The sequence below is a fragment of the Coptis chinensis genome, chromosome 1 (genome assembly GCF_015680905.1).
Source record: "Coptis chinensis isolate HL-2020 chromosome 1, ASM1568090v1, whole genome shotgun sequence".
Lineage (NCBI taxonomy): Eukaryota > Viridiplantae > Streptophyta > Magnoliopsida > Ranunculales > Ranunculaceae > Coptis > Coptis chinensis.
Window position 1 is genome coordinate 4,211,155 of NC_141456.1, and position 15,299 is coordinate 4,226,453.

At 35.5% G+C, this 15,299-nt stretch overlaps 2 protein-coding genes across 3 annotated transcripts; one reads left to right on the forward strand and one right to left on the reverse strand.

The window, feature by feature from the left end:
• The first annotated feature begins 1,905 nt into the window (after positions 1-1,905).
• Positions 1,906-10,702, forward strand: LOC147521456 (protein NRT1/ PTR FAMILY 3.1-like). The gene is made up of 5 exons (XM_086567840.1): positions 1,906-2,789; positions 2,887-3,104; positions 5,533-6,092; positions 9,518-9,861; positions 9,959-10,702. Exons 1-5 carry the CDS (start codon positions 2,714-2,716, stop codon positions 10,498-10,500), a joined length of 1,740 nt encoding a protein of 579 aa, XP_086423966.1. The 5' UTR covers positions 1,906-2,713; the 3' UTR covers positions 10,501-10,702.
• Positions 10,703-13,055: 2,353 nt separating this feature from the next.
• On the reverse strand, positions 13,056-14,948 carry LOC147521457 (DNA repair protein RAD5B-like). Of its 2 annotated transcripts, none has more exons than XM_086558914.1 (6): positions 14,754-14,948; positions 14,549-14,613; positions 14,367-14,432; positions 14,202-14,273; positions 13,964-14,062; positions 13,056-13,763 (listed from the first exon to the last, which is right to left on the reverse strand). In XM_086558914.1, exons 1-6 carry the CDS (start codon positions 14,806-14,808, stop codon positions 13,704-13,706), a joined length of 417 nt encoding a protein of 138 aa, XP_086415040.1. In that variant the 5' UTR covers positions 14,809-14,948; the 3' UTR covers positions 13,056-13,703. The 2 variants fall into 2 exon arrangements, with proteins under 2 accessions (XP_086415040.1, XP_086415030.1); XM_086558904.1 differs by having other exon boundaries at positions 14,549-14,682; positions 14,754-14,903.
• Positions 14,949-15,299: the final 351 nt, after the last annotated feature.

The following is a 15,299-nucleotide window of genomic DNA, read 5'->3' on the forward strand; positions in this document are numbered from 1 at the left end:
ATTATATCGTTAATCAAATGCTAGGTAAGTGGGTAGATTCTTATAAAACTTTATTTGGATATTGTTTAAATTTTAAAAATGCTATAATTTTGTCCATGTCTGGAGGAGATGACATATGTAATTAGCTAGAAGATAAGATCATTGAATTTGTGGCTCTAGGTATATGTATCTCACTAGGGTAGGGTAGCTCGAGGTGAACTAAGCTTTTGCCTCTGGAGGAGTTTAGTATGTACTAATCTCTGGTTTTTAAGATAGTGCCAAAGGTGTGCTGAGGTTATCAGTGCCGTACGGCACGGGCAAACCCTAGTGATATATATAATACCCGACTACCCGTGTTGTTTTTGTACTTATGAATATACTTTCAATATTCTCGTATCTTGAATTGCTAATAAGATTTGATAACGAAGAAAGTGAATTTTTTTGGGGAGTTTGTTTTGGTGCAATCCAGCTACCCTGAAGATATCCTCATAGGGATGAGGGTCCGCAGACCGTTTGATGTGTGATCCAATGGTTTGAAAATCAAGAACAAAAATTATGAGAGAGAAAATGAGACGGTGTTGTATTTCTAGACCGTTGGATCATACATTCAACGGTCGCGGACTTCATCCTTACGAGGACGTTCTCGGAGTAGACAACCTCGTTTGTTTTTATTTCTTTTTTTTGTTTGTAGAAATATAAGTAAGTTTTTTGTTATTTATTTGTTACTATATTAGATTTTAACTATTTTCTGGAGGCATGGGGAATATAAAGTTCCCCTATCATATTCAACGCCAAGACTAAAGATTTTTTGCTCTCGTTAGGTTGTCAGCCCGTTATATAAACTCCACTTATACGAACTCTAAAGAAACTCCACCATAAAAAATAATGAATTAGAAGCTGATTTTTTATGGAAGTATTCTCCCTATAATATAGAGCATCCTTAGAAAAAATCAGCATATTTGAATATGTTTAGACGTATCGAATTTTGTTTACAATGTTATAAAATTATTCAAAGGTTTAAATTTTTCAAATTTCAAAACAATTTTTGACAAGGTTGGACATTTTCATTTGGACTGATTTTTTGTACAAAGATTCTCTATTATGAGAAGACTATTCTCACCAAAAATCAACCCTCAATTCATCTTATAAATTCACTTTTTGTGGTGGAGTTCATATAATGGGCTCGATTAGATTGTCCCCATCTCCGTCACATTACGCCACTTTTTAGATTATTTTTCAACCGATCAATCTATGTCCTTGCAACATGTTTATAGGTGCCGACTAGCAAAGTCGGTAAAATCTTTGGGTAATGATACCAGAAGTCTGGGGCTCGATCCCACTAGCATCAAAAAGTTATTAGCTTGCCAATAAACAAAAACATGTACATGTTCACGTGATCATATCATATCCGTTGCTTTTGAACTTATGAATATACTTCCAATTTATTTCGTTCCACTTTTTTATTTTCACAGCAGTAATAGAAATAGTAAATACATGAAAACAACAAAAGTATCTACTACACTTGTCCATATTGGAACTTTTCTCTTTTTCTTTTATTTATTTATTTATTTATTTTGGGGTGATCTAGCATCATTTCTCTTTATCCTACTTACTTGTATTTATCACATAATGAAAATCCAATGTGTATGTTTGAACCGCTAGCTAGAAGGTCAGAACTACCAACTTGTATATATACAGACAACCCAAAAATGAGGGGTAGCTATCTACAGTTTTCAGAAAGAGAAGATTGTTAACGTCCTGCCCACTTAATAAAGGGGTAGGACCATCCTAGCCCAAATACAAACAAAAGTTATTAACCAGGTAATCTTATTTGCTTTAAAAATAATCTTATTTGTCAGGTCCCATCATTTGTCAGTGCTGTAATGATCCCTATAATAACTATCTATTGAATAAATGAAATGCGATCAGATCTTATCGAAAAACATAAAAAAATACCTTGCTTTAAAAATTTCTAAAAGAGTCAAATGTGTTTCTTCTCCAGTTCGTTTTCTCTTCTTCTCTTTCCTCTTATTTGATTCCTCACATCTTACTAGCAAATCAACATGACTTAAACCCAAAACCAAGATTGAACCAAACACCCAAACTAGCACTCAAAAATAAAACACAAACTTAATTCACTCAAATTTTCACCCAAATTAAATTAAATCAAGTGTTGTGGTAGTATTCTCAATGAAAATAGTTGAGTTACCATTTGGTAATGGCCGGATTACTAAATAAAGTTTCAAGTGCAGCAAAGTTTCTTTTTACGTAACACCAAAGCATCATCCACCAAGCTCTACCCAAAGTCCAATTTACTAATTTGAATTAAATTGAACTAATTTGAGTTAAAATTGCTAACTAAATGTGAACAAGGATAATGAATAAAAATACAATTGAGATTCCGACGATATTCCAGTGGCCGGTTTCAAAGTTGATGCCCTAAGTGTTGGCCCGGAATAAAATATATTTGATGGATGGTAATTATTTTTTTGAACTGTGGAAGACGAAGGTTGAGTTAACTCAGTGGCATTTTCTTCTTTTTAATAGTCTGATTTGCAACTTATCTAAGAGGTCAACAAGTCATTTCGTTTGTTTCTTTTTGGGTTAGGATGGTCCGACCCCCTTGAAGGGGCAGGACGCTAGCAATCCTTTTTCAAACAAGCTATAAATTATGGGTTCGAGGGTGCAAATTAAAACATCACAAGGCAGCTCAGCTCATAGAGAGTGAACAGTGATGAAAAAAATGGAGGAAAAACAAAGTCAAGTTGAAAGAAGAAAGGGAGGGATGCGAACGATGCCCTTCATCTTTGGTATTGAATCTCTATCGATATATGCCAATCATTTTCTTAAGTTTTTCTTATTTGAATTGAGCTGAAGGTGATTATTTTTTGTTCTTCCTGTGTATAGCAAATGAAGTCACTGAGAAGTTGGCAGTGGTTGGGTTTGGTGCTAACATGATTAGTTACCTGACACTACAGCTGCACTTGCCCTTAACGAAAGCAGCGAATACTCTCACCAACTTTGGTGGTACTGCAAGCTTGACACCGTTGCTAGGAGCCTTTATTGCAGATTCATTCGCCGGAAGATTTTGGACCATTACTGTCGCATCCATCATTTACCAAATAGTTAAGAGAATACCATCACATGTCTCCATCTTTTAATCACACTTTTCTCTACTGTTTTGAAGTACTCTTCTATACTTTGGTTATACTCTCATGGTTTTGGTTACAAAACTTATTTCCTGTTTCCATGCTTTTTGAGGTATTGGACAAACGATTAGATAGAATCACAGAAGAAACAAATGAGTCAGGCCTAAAATTGCGCGCCGCGAAGATAGAGATGAATTAGTTTCAGATTATCCGCCCGGTACATCCAATGAGGAGTAGGAGGTGTACATTAAGTAACTGACACGAAGTTTTTTGTCATGTAGAGTAAATATCCAATGCCAGGGCGTACTACCTCCGACTTGCTCTCCCCCTCTTCTATTACTTTCCTTTCGGAGCTAGCTTACTTTCCAGACTTTCCTGCTTATCCCGCCCCTGCTTCGTGCCCCTACTGGTTACGGGTTCGTGCTGCTGCCTGCCACCCTCAAGAGAGTTAAAAGAAAGGCGCTACTAGCCCTTCTCTTTTGAAGCGATATGAGACTGAAAGTTGAAGTGCCTCGTACTAATAGTCAGCAGAAGAAGAATCAGCCTCGACTGTCAAAGGTTTTGAAGCTTTCTTTGAGTCTCGCTTCTCGTACTGCTTTCAAGCCTCTGTGCTCTCGCTACGAAATGAGACTTAGTCAGCGGAAAGCCCTAGCTCACTCAAGCTTCAAAGCGCCCTTACTGATTAGCCTAAGCCTTTCCTGCTTAGCCCACCTTTCACTACTGCCTCCCCATTAGCCATCGGCTTTGCTTCAACCAGTGTACTGGTTCATTCAATGAATGTGATCCAACATCAAAACCATATTCCTCCCCCACAAGGGTTCCCCCTTTATTTTCGAAACCTCTCTTGACATGTTTTCTGCCCTACCGATTCTTTCTCCCCACACCAAGATTGACAGGTGCTGCTTAGCCACCGGGACCGACCGCTCTTCAAGTAGTGAACTTTCTCTGTGTGCTATCAGTAGGTCTTACTTTTAGCTTGTTTGGCTCCGTGTCTACTACTTTCACTAGTTCGAAACGTAACTACGCAAGAGAGGAAAAGGCATCTACTGGCCCAACGGCATCGCTATAACCCCGCACGCCGCACCTACCTCTCTTTGAATCCCATTTCCATTCTTGTTGGCGGAGGGATTAGCTTCTGATCCGATGGTTCGTGCTGCTTGTTTACTAAGTAAGAAAAAGTGTCCCTTAATTAGTAGCGAAATAAACATCTCCCCACCTGTGTAGAGTGGTGATTTCACCCGAAAGGCCGAAACCCCTGCCCTTAAAAAATGGCCCAAGCCTGATAAAGCTCCGCCCGATATGAATACTTAGGCTGGCCCGGCCCAACCCTAATTTGCATACTTAGGGTTTGGACTTGAATACCAAACCCTAAACCCGACACATAACCCGGTTTGATAATAAGCCCTAATTTTTTTGATTTCAAATGTGTTTTATGATTATATTCAACTCATTGCTTTGGTAACGTGTAACTTCACTCACACCTTGTTTGTAGTAGGTAAATATAATTTGTTTTTTATTTTTACTATATTTTATTTTATAACATGAACAAGACAGAAAACTAATAATTATTGGTGAAATAGCATGAATTAGAAACACACGTCTATTGGGGTTAAATATTTATAGAAATGTGCTAAAAAAATAATAAATTTCAGTGTAAAAAGATAAATAAAAAACAAATGTTTTTTCCATCACCCAATTCTTTTAATACTAGTATGCCAAAAGTTGATGACATGAACCCATATACTTGATGAGGTTTATCGGGCTTAGCATTCCAAATATAAGCTTAGTCCCGACTCAGCCCGATATTAAATTAGGGCTGGGCCAGACCGGCTCAAATATATACTTGGCTCAAAAGGATTAGGGTCGGCCTCGACTGGGCTGTCCAGCCCAATTGCCACCTCAACCCAACCACTGCCCGAGACCCCAATCCACCACCACCATTATTATCATCATCCTCTCTCAGTCTCTCCACCATTGAAATATGTCGATAATGTAAAGCATAGCCTCGGTAAAGTCTCTATCAGACTATCAGTATATACTTACCGATATCTAGCTAAATAGCTAAATGCAATTGTTTTTCTTGCATTTGGTAGAATGGATCTAGATTGCATTTAGCTTCTTTGTGATAGTCGTCAAGTAATCAAGTTACTTATCGGCCTATGGGGAGGCCTACCCTATGTATTAACAGCAATGCTTACTTTCTAGATCTCTTTTAGAGGAACAGAATATTAATTTTTCTCAGACTTGTAATAAAGTCCTTGCGATTATATTGTATACAATATACTTATATTGATTTTTCTTAAACCTATCTTGACGACATCCAAAAATGTAAAACAAAAATTGTTTGTTCTTCATTCTGTCGAAATAGTTGTTTATTGATTGACTTTGTTCGTGCTGTAATTAGGGAATGATAAGCCTGACTACGTCAGCAGTTCTTCCTAGTTTGAGACCACCACCATGCAAAGATAATCAAGTGTGCATAGTGGCTAGTTCAGGCCAACTAGCCATACTCTATGTATCTCTAGCACTGACAGCAATTGGTTCAGGAGGAATTCGTCCGTGTGTAGTATCATTTGGTGCTGATCAATTTGATCAATCTGATCCAACACAAAAGACTAGAACATGGAACTTCTTCAACTGGTATTATTTCGGCATGGGATTTTCCATCCTTATAGCTGTCACAGTTATTGTTTATATTCAAGACCACATTGGATGGGGATGGGGACTCGGGATCCCCTCTATGGCTATGGGCATCTCTATAATCGCTTTCTTAATAGGGTACCCACTTTATCGACATATTGATCCTTCAGGAAGCCCATTTACCCGTTTGATACAAGTGATTGTTGCTGCTATTAAGAAAAGAAAGGTCCCCATGGTTTCTGATCCCAATTTGCTGTATGAAAATGAAGAACTTGATGCTGCCATATCTACTGACGGAAAGCTTCTTCATACTAATCAGCTTAGGTAACTTTCTTTACTTATGTCAATTTGTATTTAATGTGATTTCCTCCTTGGGATTTTTGCTTGAATGATTTTAGTGTGTGAGAACTTTACACTTTGTGGGCTGTCTCCCCCCGGACGACAATGCTAGGAGCAACTCTGTTAGGTCGGACGTCATCCAAGTTTTTTTTTTCGTTTATGATTTTGTGATTAATTAATTTGGATGCCCTTAGTAATGAGTTATATAATTTGCATTAGTTTAGGGTTAGCACATTATTATCATCTAACTTACTCTTATGTTCAAAATAAATAATAAGAATATAGAAAATGAATAAGAAAACGATTTAAAAAATAAACAATGAATCAGCCGTCAATTATTCATGGGATTATTCATACAACCAGATTTTGAAATAAAAAAATGCAATCAAAATAATAAAGTAACTTCAATCGAACATTATCAGGTCTTGGCGCCTCGCTCATTAATGGCTAGTTGGAAACATACAAATTTGATGCAGTAGCGTAGTACAATAATTGATCCAAGCCGATATGAAAACACATATGCCAGTACTCATTATAAGACAAAAGTTTACGGTGTGCCCTTAAACTTACAAGTAGAAGTGTAGAACACACATTGTCACATTCACACACACGCACAAACATCGGCTGCTCACTTGTTCTCATCAAGGTTTTATCGACAGAGGTCGGATCTTCTCCACCCGGGTGGAAAACTTAATGTTTTACACCTTACAAAATTATTTTGACACGTGCCCACTTGGTTAACACCCAAAATAAATGAGTTAGATAAAACCAATAAAAGAAAATATAAACAAATCACTACAAAAAAAAAAAAAAAAAAAAATATATATATATATATTATTTTATTTATTTATTTATTTTTTTCATGTGTGGGTGCTTCTCTCCTCAATCTCGCCCTCTCTCTTCTTCTACTCTATTGTCTTACCCACATCCTTTTTAGTCTTTCCATCCCTTTTTCTTGTTGTAACTTGTGACAGTAGAAGTGGCAAGTTTGTTCAAGATATCGGCACAACAATTGTTCCTTTTACTCTACACAAATCCAAAGTCTACGGGTATGATGTTACACAAGAAGATTGTTTCGCACATTTAGAGCTCAACTTCAAGTTTCACTTGCTAAGCTCAAAGGTAAACGGGGTGATAGGACTGACTTATAGATTTATTTATCGCAGTCAAGTTTGCTGGATGACTGCTCCAATGTCATGCCATGATCTGATGCCTTACGACCATAACCATGCGACTGTGACCTTTCTGGAACTAGTTCAATAAAGGAGGATGTCAATACATAGATTAGATTGGTGCTTCTTCCAAACAACTTTGAGTGTCATCGCTACTTATACCAATTGTCATCTTATCCACCTCCTCTTGTGTAAAAATATGGATCTTTGACATAACTTTGCAGAACTCCCTACGAAATGACCAAATAATAGAAGACAACACGCAATTAATCATAGGAACGATAGTGTTAAATAATTCAATGATTTCAATGTCAGATAGACACTTACTTCCAGGGATCATCCCCCAACAACTATTATATCATCTTTGTTGTCTGTGTAAACTACCTGTCATCCTTTATCTGGTATGCGCAACAGCGGAAGAGACCTTCCATGTTAAATAGTTGCTCAATTAAATTCATTCAGCAAGTCGTAGTCATTCAGTTTCGAGAGGTCAATAGCTCTGCCAACCAAGTTTCCTTTGCTTGTGAATCTTCATTTGGTTTACAAGGAACGAATCTTAAAGAGAGATAAATAACAATTCGTGTATGAACTTTTTTTTTTTTAGCTACTGTTTCACCCTCGAGATAATCACACACCCAATTGAGAGTGTAATCAGATAGGATAGGGCACTTTATCAAGCAGATACTCCTGCCATTTTTAGCTTAAATTCACTCCTCTAACCAAAGTGGAACTTAAGGCTAATTCGGAGTTCACATGTATAGCATTGAAAACAATATATCTTCTTAATAATTCAAGAACATAATAATAGAGTAGTGAAAACACTATGTTTACAAGTTCATTGAATTTTAGACAAACACAATGTAAGTATGTAGGTTTTCCATTTTCACGTCACGAAATCTTTTTTTTTTTTTTGTGATTTGTTTAGATTTTCTTTTATTGGTTTTATCTAACTCCATTAGTTACTTTCATTTTGAGTGTTAAACAAGTGGATACGTGACAAAATAATCTTGTAAGGTGTAAAACGTTAAGTTTTCCACCGGGGTGGAGAAGATCCGGCCTATTATCGACAATAGGACAACTATAAGGATTCGCTCTATGCTAGAAGTCTTGAACTGAAATCGTAACTTCATAACACGACATAAAATTATGGGATCATGTGAGTGTTGTTAGTGAGAAAGCAGCTGTCATCTAGTCAACTCATGCGTTACGTTACGAAAGAAAATGTATTCAACTGAAGCGAGAGATTTTGTGGGTGTCTTTTTCGTTCACTCCAGCAAAATCATGTCGCTTGGTAATCTTGTTTTTTTGCTTATTTGATGAGTTCCATATGGCTGTCAATTACCCAGCCCATCGGCTGAGATGGACTTATAGTCAGACCCTCCCCAGTTAGCAACATAATTATGTTATTAACAGTTGTTAATTTGACGATTTTTTTTTCTAGGATTAACAGTGAATTATTCATCTTTTGTTTAAGTCTCTTGGTTGCTTGGCTCTGCCCATACCTTGACGTTTTACCTTCTTTTTTTTTCTTTTTTCTTTTTTTGATAAAAAAATATTTTTTCTTACATTTTTTTTTTGAAAAAAAAATCATTAAATTTTTATTAGTCAATTAATCCACTGGAGTTAATCAGTTGTGTACTTGTGTCAAATGCAAAGTGGGTTGGGCAGGCCTCTTGGATTGTGGTAGTTTCTCTCCACATGGACAAAAAATGGGCTTTATTATCAACACATTTTTTTTTTTTTTGTAACTAACACATTTGAAGCGTGTCCTAGTCTCCTAGATCAAATATTTACTACTTTCAAAAATCCCAGCCTATCTATAATACTACAATAGTATTTTATTAATCTTTTTATGGAGGATCTCTAAGGTTTTTGGTCTATTTTTTCTGACACCCGAACTGTTTTAAATTACTGTTTTACCCCCTGATCTTCTATCATATGGACGATTTAGCCACTTATTTTTTAGGACTGTTTTACTCCTGTTCTTTTTCATATATGGACGATTTTTCTCCTAATTTTTTTGTTTTGATTGTTTTGCCATGTTCTTTTACTATATTGACACTTTTACCCTTCTTTACGCTTGCTCGCATCCATCAAGTTTTATGAAAGAACTTCAACACACCTCAAGTATAGATTGCTCAGATATACTCGGAATAGGGCCATAATTTGGACATGATCTAGACTTCCTCATTACAAATTTGATTACTTATGGAGGCCGATTCATTTTTGCCAATGCAGGTTTCTAGATAGGGCAGCAATTGTGACTGAAGAAGACAATCTCAAATCATCACCATCGCCTAATCTTTGGAGGCTATGTACAGTGCACAGAGTAGAAGAGTTGAAATCCATAATAAGAATGGGCCCAATTTGGGCTTCTGGAATTCTCCTCATCACAGCCTATGCACAGCAAGGCACATTCTCCTTACAACAAGCTCGAACAATGAATCGTCACCTCAAGGGTTCCTTCCAAATTCCTCCTGGTTCTATGTCTGTGTTCACCATAGTCCCCATGCTCACTACTATAACCCTTTATGATCGTGTTCTTATCCGCATTGCTCGTCGCTTCACCGGTCTTGATCGAGGTACAGTATCCTTATGTTCTGTCCTAAATGAAGTACATATTTTTTGACACATAAAAGTACCGGAACTTAATTCGCTGCTATACTTGACTTCCAACAGGTATTACATTTCTACAACGTATGGGTATTGGTTTGGCAATTTCCATCTTAGCCACATTAGTTGCTGGCTTTATTGAAATCAAACGTAAAAATGTTGCCATAGCTCATGGCCTCATAGACCACCCCCACGCTACCATACCTATATCAGTATTTTGGCTTGTTCCTCAATATGGCCTTCATGGTATTGCTGAAGCCTTCATGTCAATTGGACACTTGGAATTTTTATATGATCAAGCACCTGAGAGCATGAGAAGCACAGCTGCTGCTCTATTTTGGACAGCAATATCAATTGGGAATTATGTTAGTACGTTTTTGGTAACACTTGTACACAAGTATAGTGCTAAGCCTGACGGATCAAATTGGCTTCCAGACACTAACCTTAATAAGGGGAAACTTGAGAACCTCTACTGGTTAATTACGGTGTTGCAGATTCTAAATTTTGTATACTATCTGATATGCGCTATGTTCTATACATTCAAGCCTATACAATTTCGTCAAAAAGAGGATGACAAGGAAGGAGTGGAACTTGCCGAGAGGGTTTAGTTGTTGGAAATTTCCAAAATATGATAATTAACTTTGGTTTTATGATGTAAGGGTCGTGTTATTGAGTTTGTGATTAAATGTGAGAATGGACCTTATGGCACAGGTCATTTAGATGAGTTTGATCGAATGGGCTGGCTTTTGGCGCCACATAAATAGTGTAAGACACAAAACTGGTTTAATACTTTTGGTTTTTGGCTGTTGATCCACTTCTTGTTACAAACTAAAATTTTCTATTCAAAGTTAATATAAACGAAACTGATAAAAAGTTAAATTTTGTAACAAGCTAGAAAGAGAGAGAGGGGATTGATAACCTTGTTAACAATTCTCCGAATAATACACGAATCGAATTTTTGAAGGCCTAGACATTTAATACTTCCGCACTTTTTCAATAATTCCGAATTATTCACCTTTTTTTTTACTATAAACGTATAAAACACGAATTCCTGAATTATTCAAAAATTAATTTAAAAAATACTTAATATAATAAAAAAAAATGGAAAACCAAATTCTTGTAAGAATGAGTAGCATGAAGATACATAAATAAGAAAAAACCAAATTCTTGCTACTCATTCTTCAAGAATTTGGTTTGGGTGATCTTGGACATACCCAACAAAACACTCCCGTACTCCAATTTTAAAATAAATAAATAAAATAATTTTAGACACATTTAACTTCCTAAACTACTCTTCTTTTTTATTAGGCATACCCAAAATATTTATTGACTACAATAAGTCATTTACTCTACGTGATTCAGTTGTAGAAAAAAAAGACTGGTTTTTTTTTTCTTCTTCTTCTCCAATAACCTCCTATTCTTTTATCTTATCAATAAACATGCAAACACTCACTTTTGATTTGAATCTATCATACCAAAGTAATGAGGATGAATACCAACTGAATGAGGATAAAATAAAAAAATTCAAAATTAAATTTTGACGAATGGGAGAACGCAGAAAACTATTATACTTTAGATTACTACAATGAACAGATACAACACCAAACAAAAATGTGAAGGTCTATTCTAATTTAATCAACTGAATTCTGTCAAGTTGTTAATGTTCAAACTAACTTTCGATCTATTCCTATCTAAACGAAAAACAGTTGGTTACCAAAAACAAACAAATAAAAAAACAGCTGACAAAGACTAATTAGTTAGAATTTTAAGATTGGTATTCGACTTCTAACAGATGTATCATAGACTGAAAACCAATAAGAATGACAAAACATCTACATTTTACATTATTAAGTTGAATATACAATAGTCATCTGCTTCTTAGCCGCTTGCTTGGTTACCTACAAGGTTACGAATACACGTTCATTCCTTGCTGTTTTCTTGGATGGAGCTGTGAATTGATACCCAAGAGTCATTTAGGATAGGATATGTGGATAGTGATATGAGTTTTGTTACAAACTTACAATCTAACTTATTGCTATTGTGAATATGGCCACACTCTTTTACAAGCCGTGATCAAATGTTTACTGTCAAGGTCTTCGATACCATGTCAGTTATCACAGGATCATTTTGGCTTAAATGCGCCTTTGTACAGCAGGACTGCAGGAGTGACTCTACCAACGATATTCTAGTCTAGCAAATTGAGCCATGTTTAAGAGTAATATATAGAAGACAATACTGAACTAGTAATTATCCAAAAAAAGAAAAAGAAAAACGAAGCCAACACTCGAAATCACAAAAATGAACATTAGGTAACACAAAATTTACAAAAGGATTGTCCTCTACTCCACTCCAAGGACCATATATACTTTAAGAAACTATTTCTTGTTGTAGCTATTTCACTTCTAATTCTCTCAAAAAGCCTAAAAACTATAATTATTGAACAATCATCTAATCTTATTGTGCCACTCTTATCTCACACCCTTCCTGGTCCATCAGATCTCATCCTGAGATCATCAGATCTAACACTCCAAATTTCAAACAACAAACTGGGGGTAAAAACGTTATTTTCTATATCAAATTAGAAATTCGGATCTCTCCCCCCCATCTTGACAGCAAGAGAAACTATGATTTCTCTGTGTTTTATGTATTGGTAGGCAAGATGATCCATATCCTTATAGAACCCAGAAAGACTAAGAGAAGCAGGAGCTTTATTATTGCAAGAAAATTCTTCTTCGTCAGATTTTTTTTATTGGATAAACTCTTCATCAGAATTGGTTCCACGACTTTCTCGTCTCTTTACGGTATTTTTTTGCTAAGTTCTCCTCACTTTAGTCGGCCCTTTGTTCAATCTCAATTCACATGTACACTATATATGTAACGAAATTACTGAAACTTGATTGAATATTCACTTGAAGTCTTTGAGTGTCATGCACGAGGAAATATTCTTCTTGTACTACCTTTTTCTTGCTCGCATTACTACTTGGACTTTCTCGTGAGTGAATCTATTCCGAAACTGCAAGAAATTTTTTCAAGCATAGGATTGCAAACTGACCTGCGATGGAGGATGGTGAACAAAATAGTAAGTGTAAAGAAAGTAAAACATGTCGCACTTCCATCTGTTTACACAAGTTTGCCTCTTGATAATTCCATAACAAAGTCGGTATTGTGGAGAATCCAATAACATTCTCATTATAGTATTTAGAAGATCACAATTGTTTATTCATTCAACAACCATTACAATCAGCTCCACAAATTACAAGCTTTATTAAAACCTTCAACCACTATGCACTATTTTTACACGTCCAATGGAAATGGAATGAAAATTAATTTGCCTCGTGTCTGTCTCTCCACGGAAATCGTGAAAACAATAACTATCCATCTTACCGATATTATTCCCCCACAAACCCCAAAATAGATAACTAGCAAGCATATACTTCTCTGCATCTTCGACCATCTGTTGCACCTCAACATTGCTAGGCTCATTGCCTATATTATATGCACTATCAAGAGTTGTAAATTGTAGATCTGGTTAAGGAAAAGATTTATATTTGTAGATTTTATTATATATATATTTTTTTAGAAGATGAGACGTAAAAGACTTTTTTACCCCCATTTTTGGTTTTTGAAATTTCAAAATTTAACAATTTTTAAATAAATTAGATCTGATGATCTCAGGATGAGATCTGATGGACTAGGAGGGGTGTGAGATAAGAGTGGCACAATAAGAATGGCACTCTAGCCTAACCGATCATCTAAAGAGCATTTTTAGCTCTTCAATCCTAACTGATCGAACTTCTCTGTCAGTTAGAGCTCATGCTATCATTCTCTCTTTCCTTGTCTGAACTTCTTGCATGCGCTCTTCCACCGTGTCCTGCATCCCATGAGTATGCATGACATCTATTAGATTTTGCCTCAAAAAATAAAACATAACTTTTGGGAGGTAGGGAACATGACTAGTATTCCGTGTGTAATTGGTGATAGTTTACTTGCATTTTTTTTTTCGATCAGGTTTAGTTGCATGACTAACACAAAGGCGTAAAAATGTAAGATATTGAGAACCAGAAATGTTACCTTGACAATGAATCTTCTGACACGAACAACTCGCTTCTGTCCAATACGATGGATTCGCATAATGGTTTGTTCCTCTACAATAGGATTCCACCATGGATCCTATTTCAGGAAAAGGATATAGAAACCCAGATAAACATGGGAAATTAAATTAAAATTGAAAAAAAAAAAAAAAGGCAAAAATTCTAATGACGATTATAGAAGCAAAATAAAATGGGAAGACTAAATGCATATTTTATACCATTAGAAAGACATTAGAGGCTGCAGTCAAATTCAAGCCGACACCACCCGCCTTCAATGACATCAATAAGACCTGAAACAAGAAATTTTAAATAAAATATTGAATATCTATAAAAAAAAATCTTTATGAGAAAAATAAATGCTAAAATAGAGATAGGAACATTACCATATTCTCTTTGCTACCACTGAACTCCTTCAAAACATACTCCCTATTCTTCTGATCAAATTGAACCTGTTTCGTGTCAAATGGTTAGTAAGCTTAAGTTCAACAAGCCGAACACATCTGACTGGCTGCAAACAGCAAATAAATCTAAAACTATAATTAAACAATGTAAATTGGGCACTCACCTTGGATCTCTTGAAGAGGGCCTCATAGAAGTCCCGCTCAGCTTCAGATTGCTTACATTCAATGACTTGAACGTCGATTGGAGGCAGAACAAGTATGGACATGTGGTTCATCATACAAATTGAAACATAAAAGGCTGAAATCGTGAGAATCTGATAAATTATTGTAAACGAAGACAATTAAAGGAAAAAAATAACATAAGCCTACCTTCAAACAACCATTCACCATTCACCAAAATGACTACCCCTAATTCATACAACATACCCAATTCCTTTTTTGCAAGGCTTGAAAGGGTTTTTTTTTTTTTTCATTTTTGTTTTTCATTGGGTAGAAGATACAGCGATGAAGAAAAATGGCGAAAAGAAACTTTCACTGAAAAAAAAAAGTACAAAATATACGCGTTGTTATTTTGTTTATATTTGTTTAAATTCTTTTGCTCTTATGAGATTTACCCCAAAAATATATGGGAGATATTATTGGATTTAGACAATTATTGGGGTATGACAAAAAATTATGTTAGTTATGGAGTATGGGAGTATTTTGATGGGTGTGTCCAAGATCACCCTTTGGTTTTCCATTTTTTTTTTATTATATTAAGTATTTTTTAAATTAATTTTTGAATAATTCAGGAATTCGTGTTTTATACGTTTATAGTAAAAAAAAAAGGTGAATAATTCGGAATTATTAGTTATTTTTAAAACCAAATTCTTGGGATAAATTATTAGTTATTTTTTTGTTTCTATTTCTATTTTT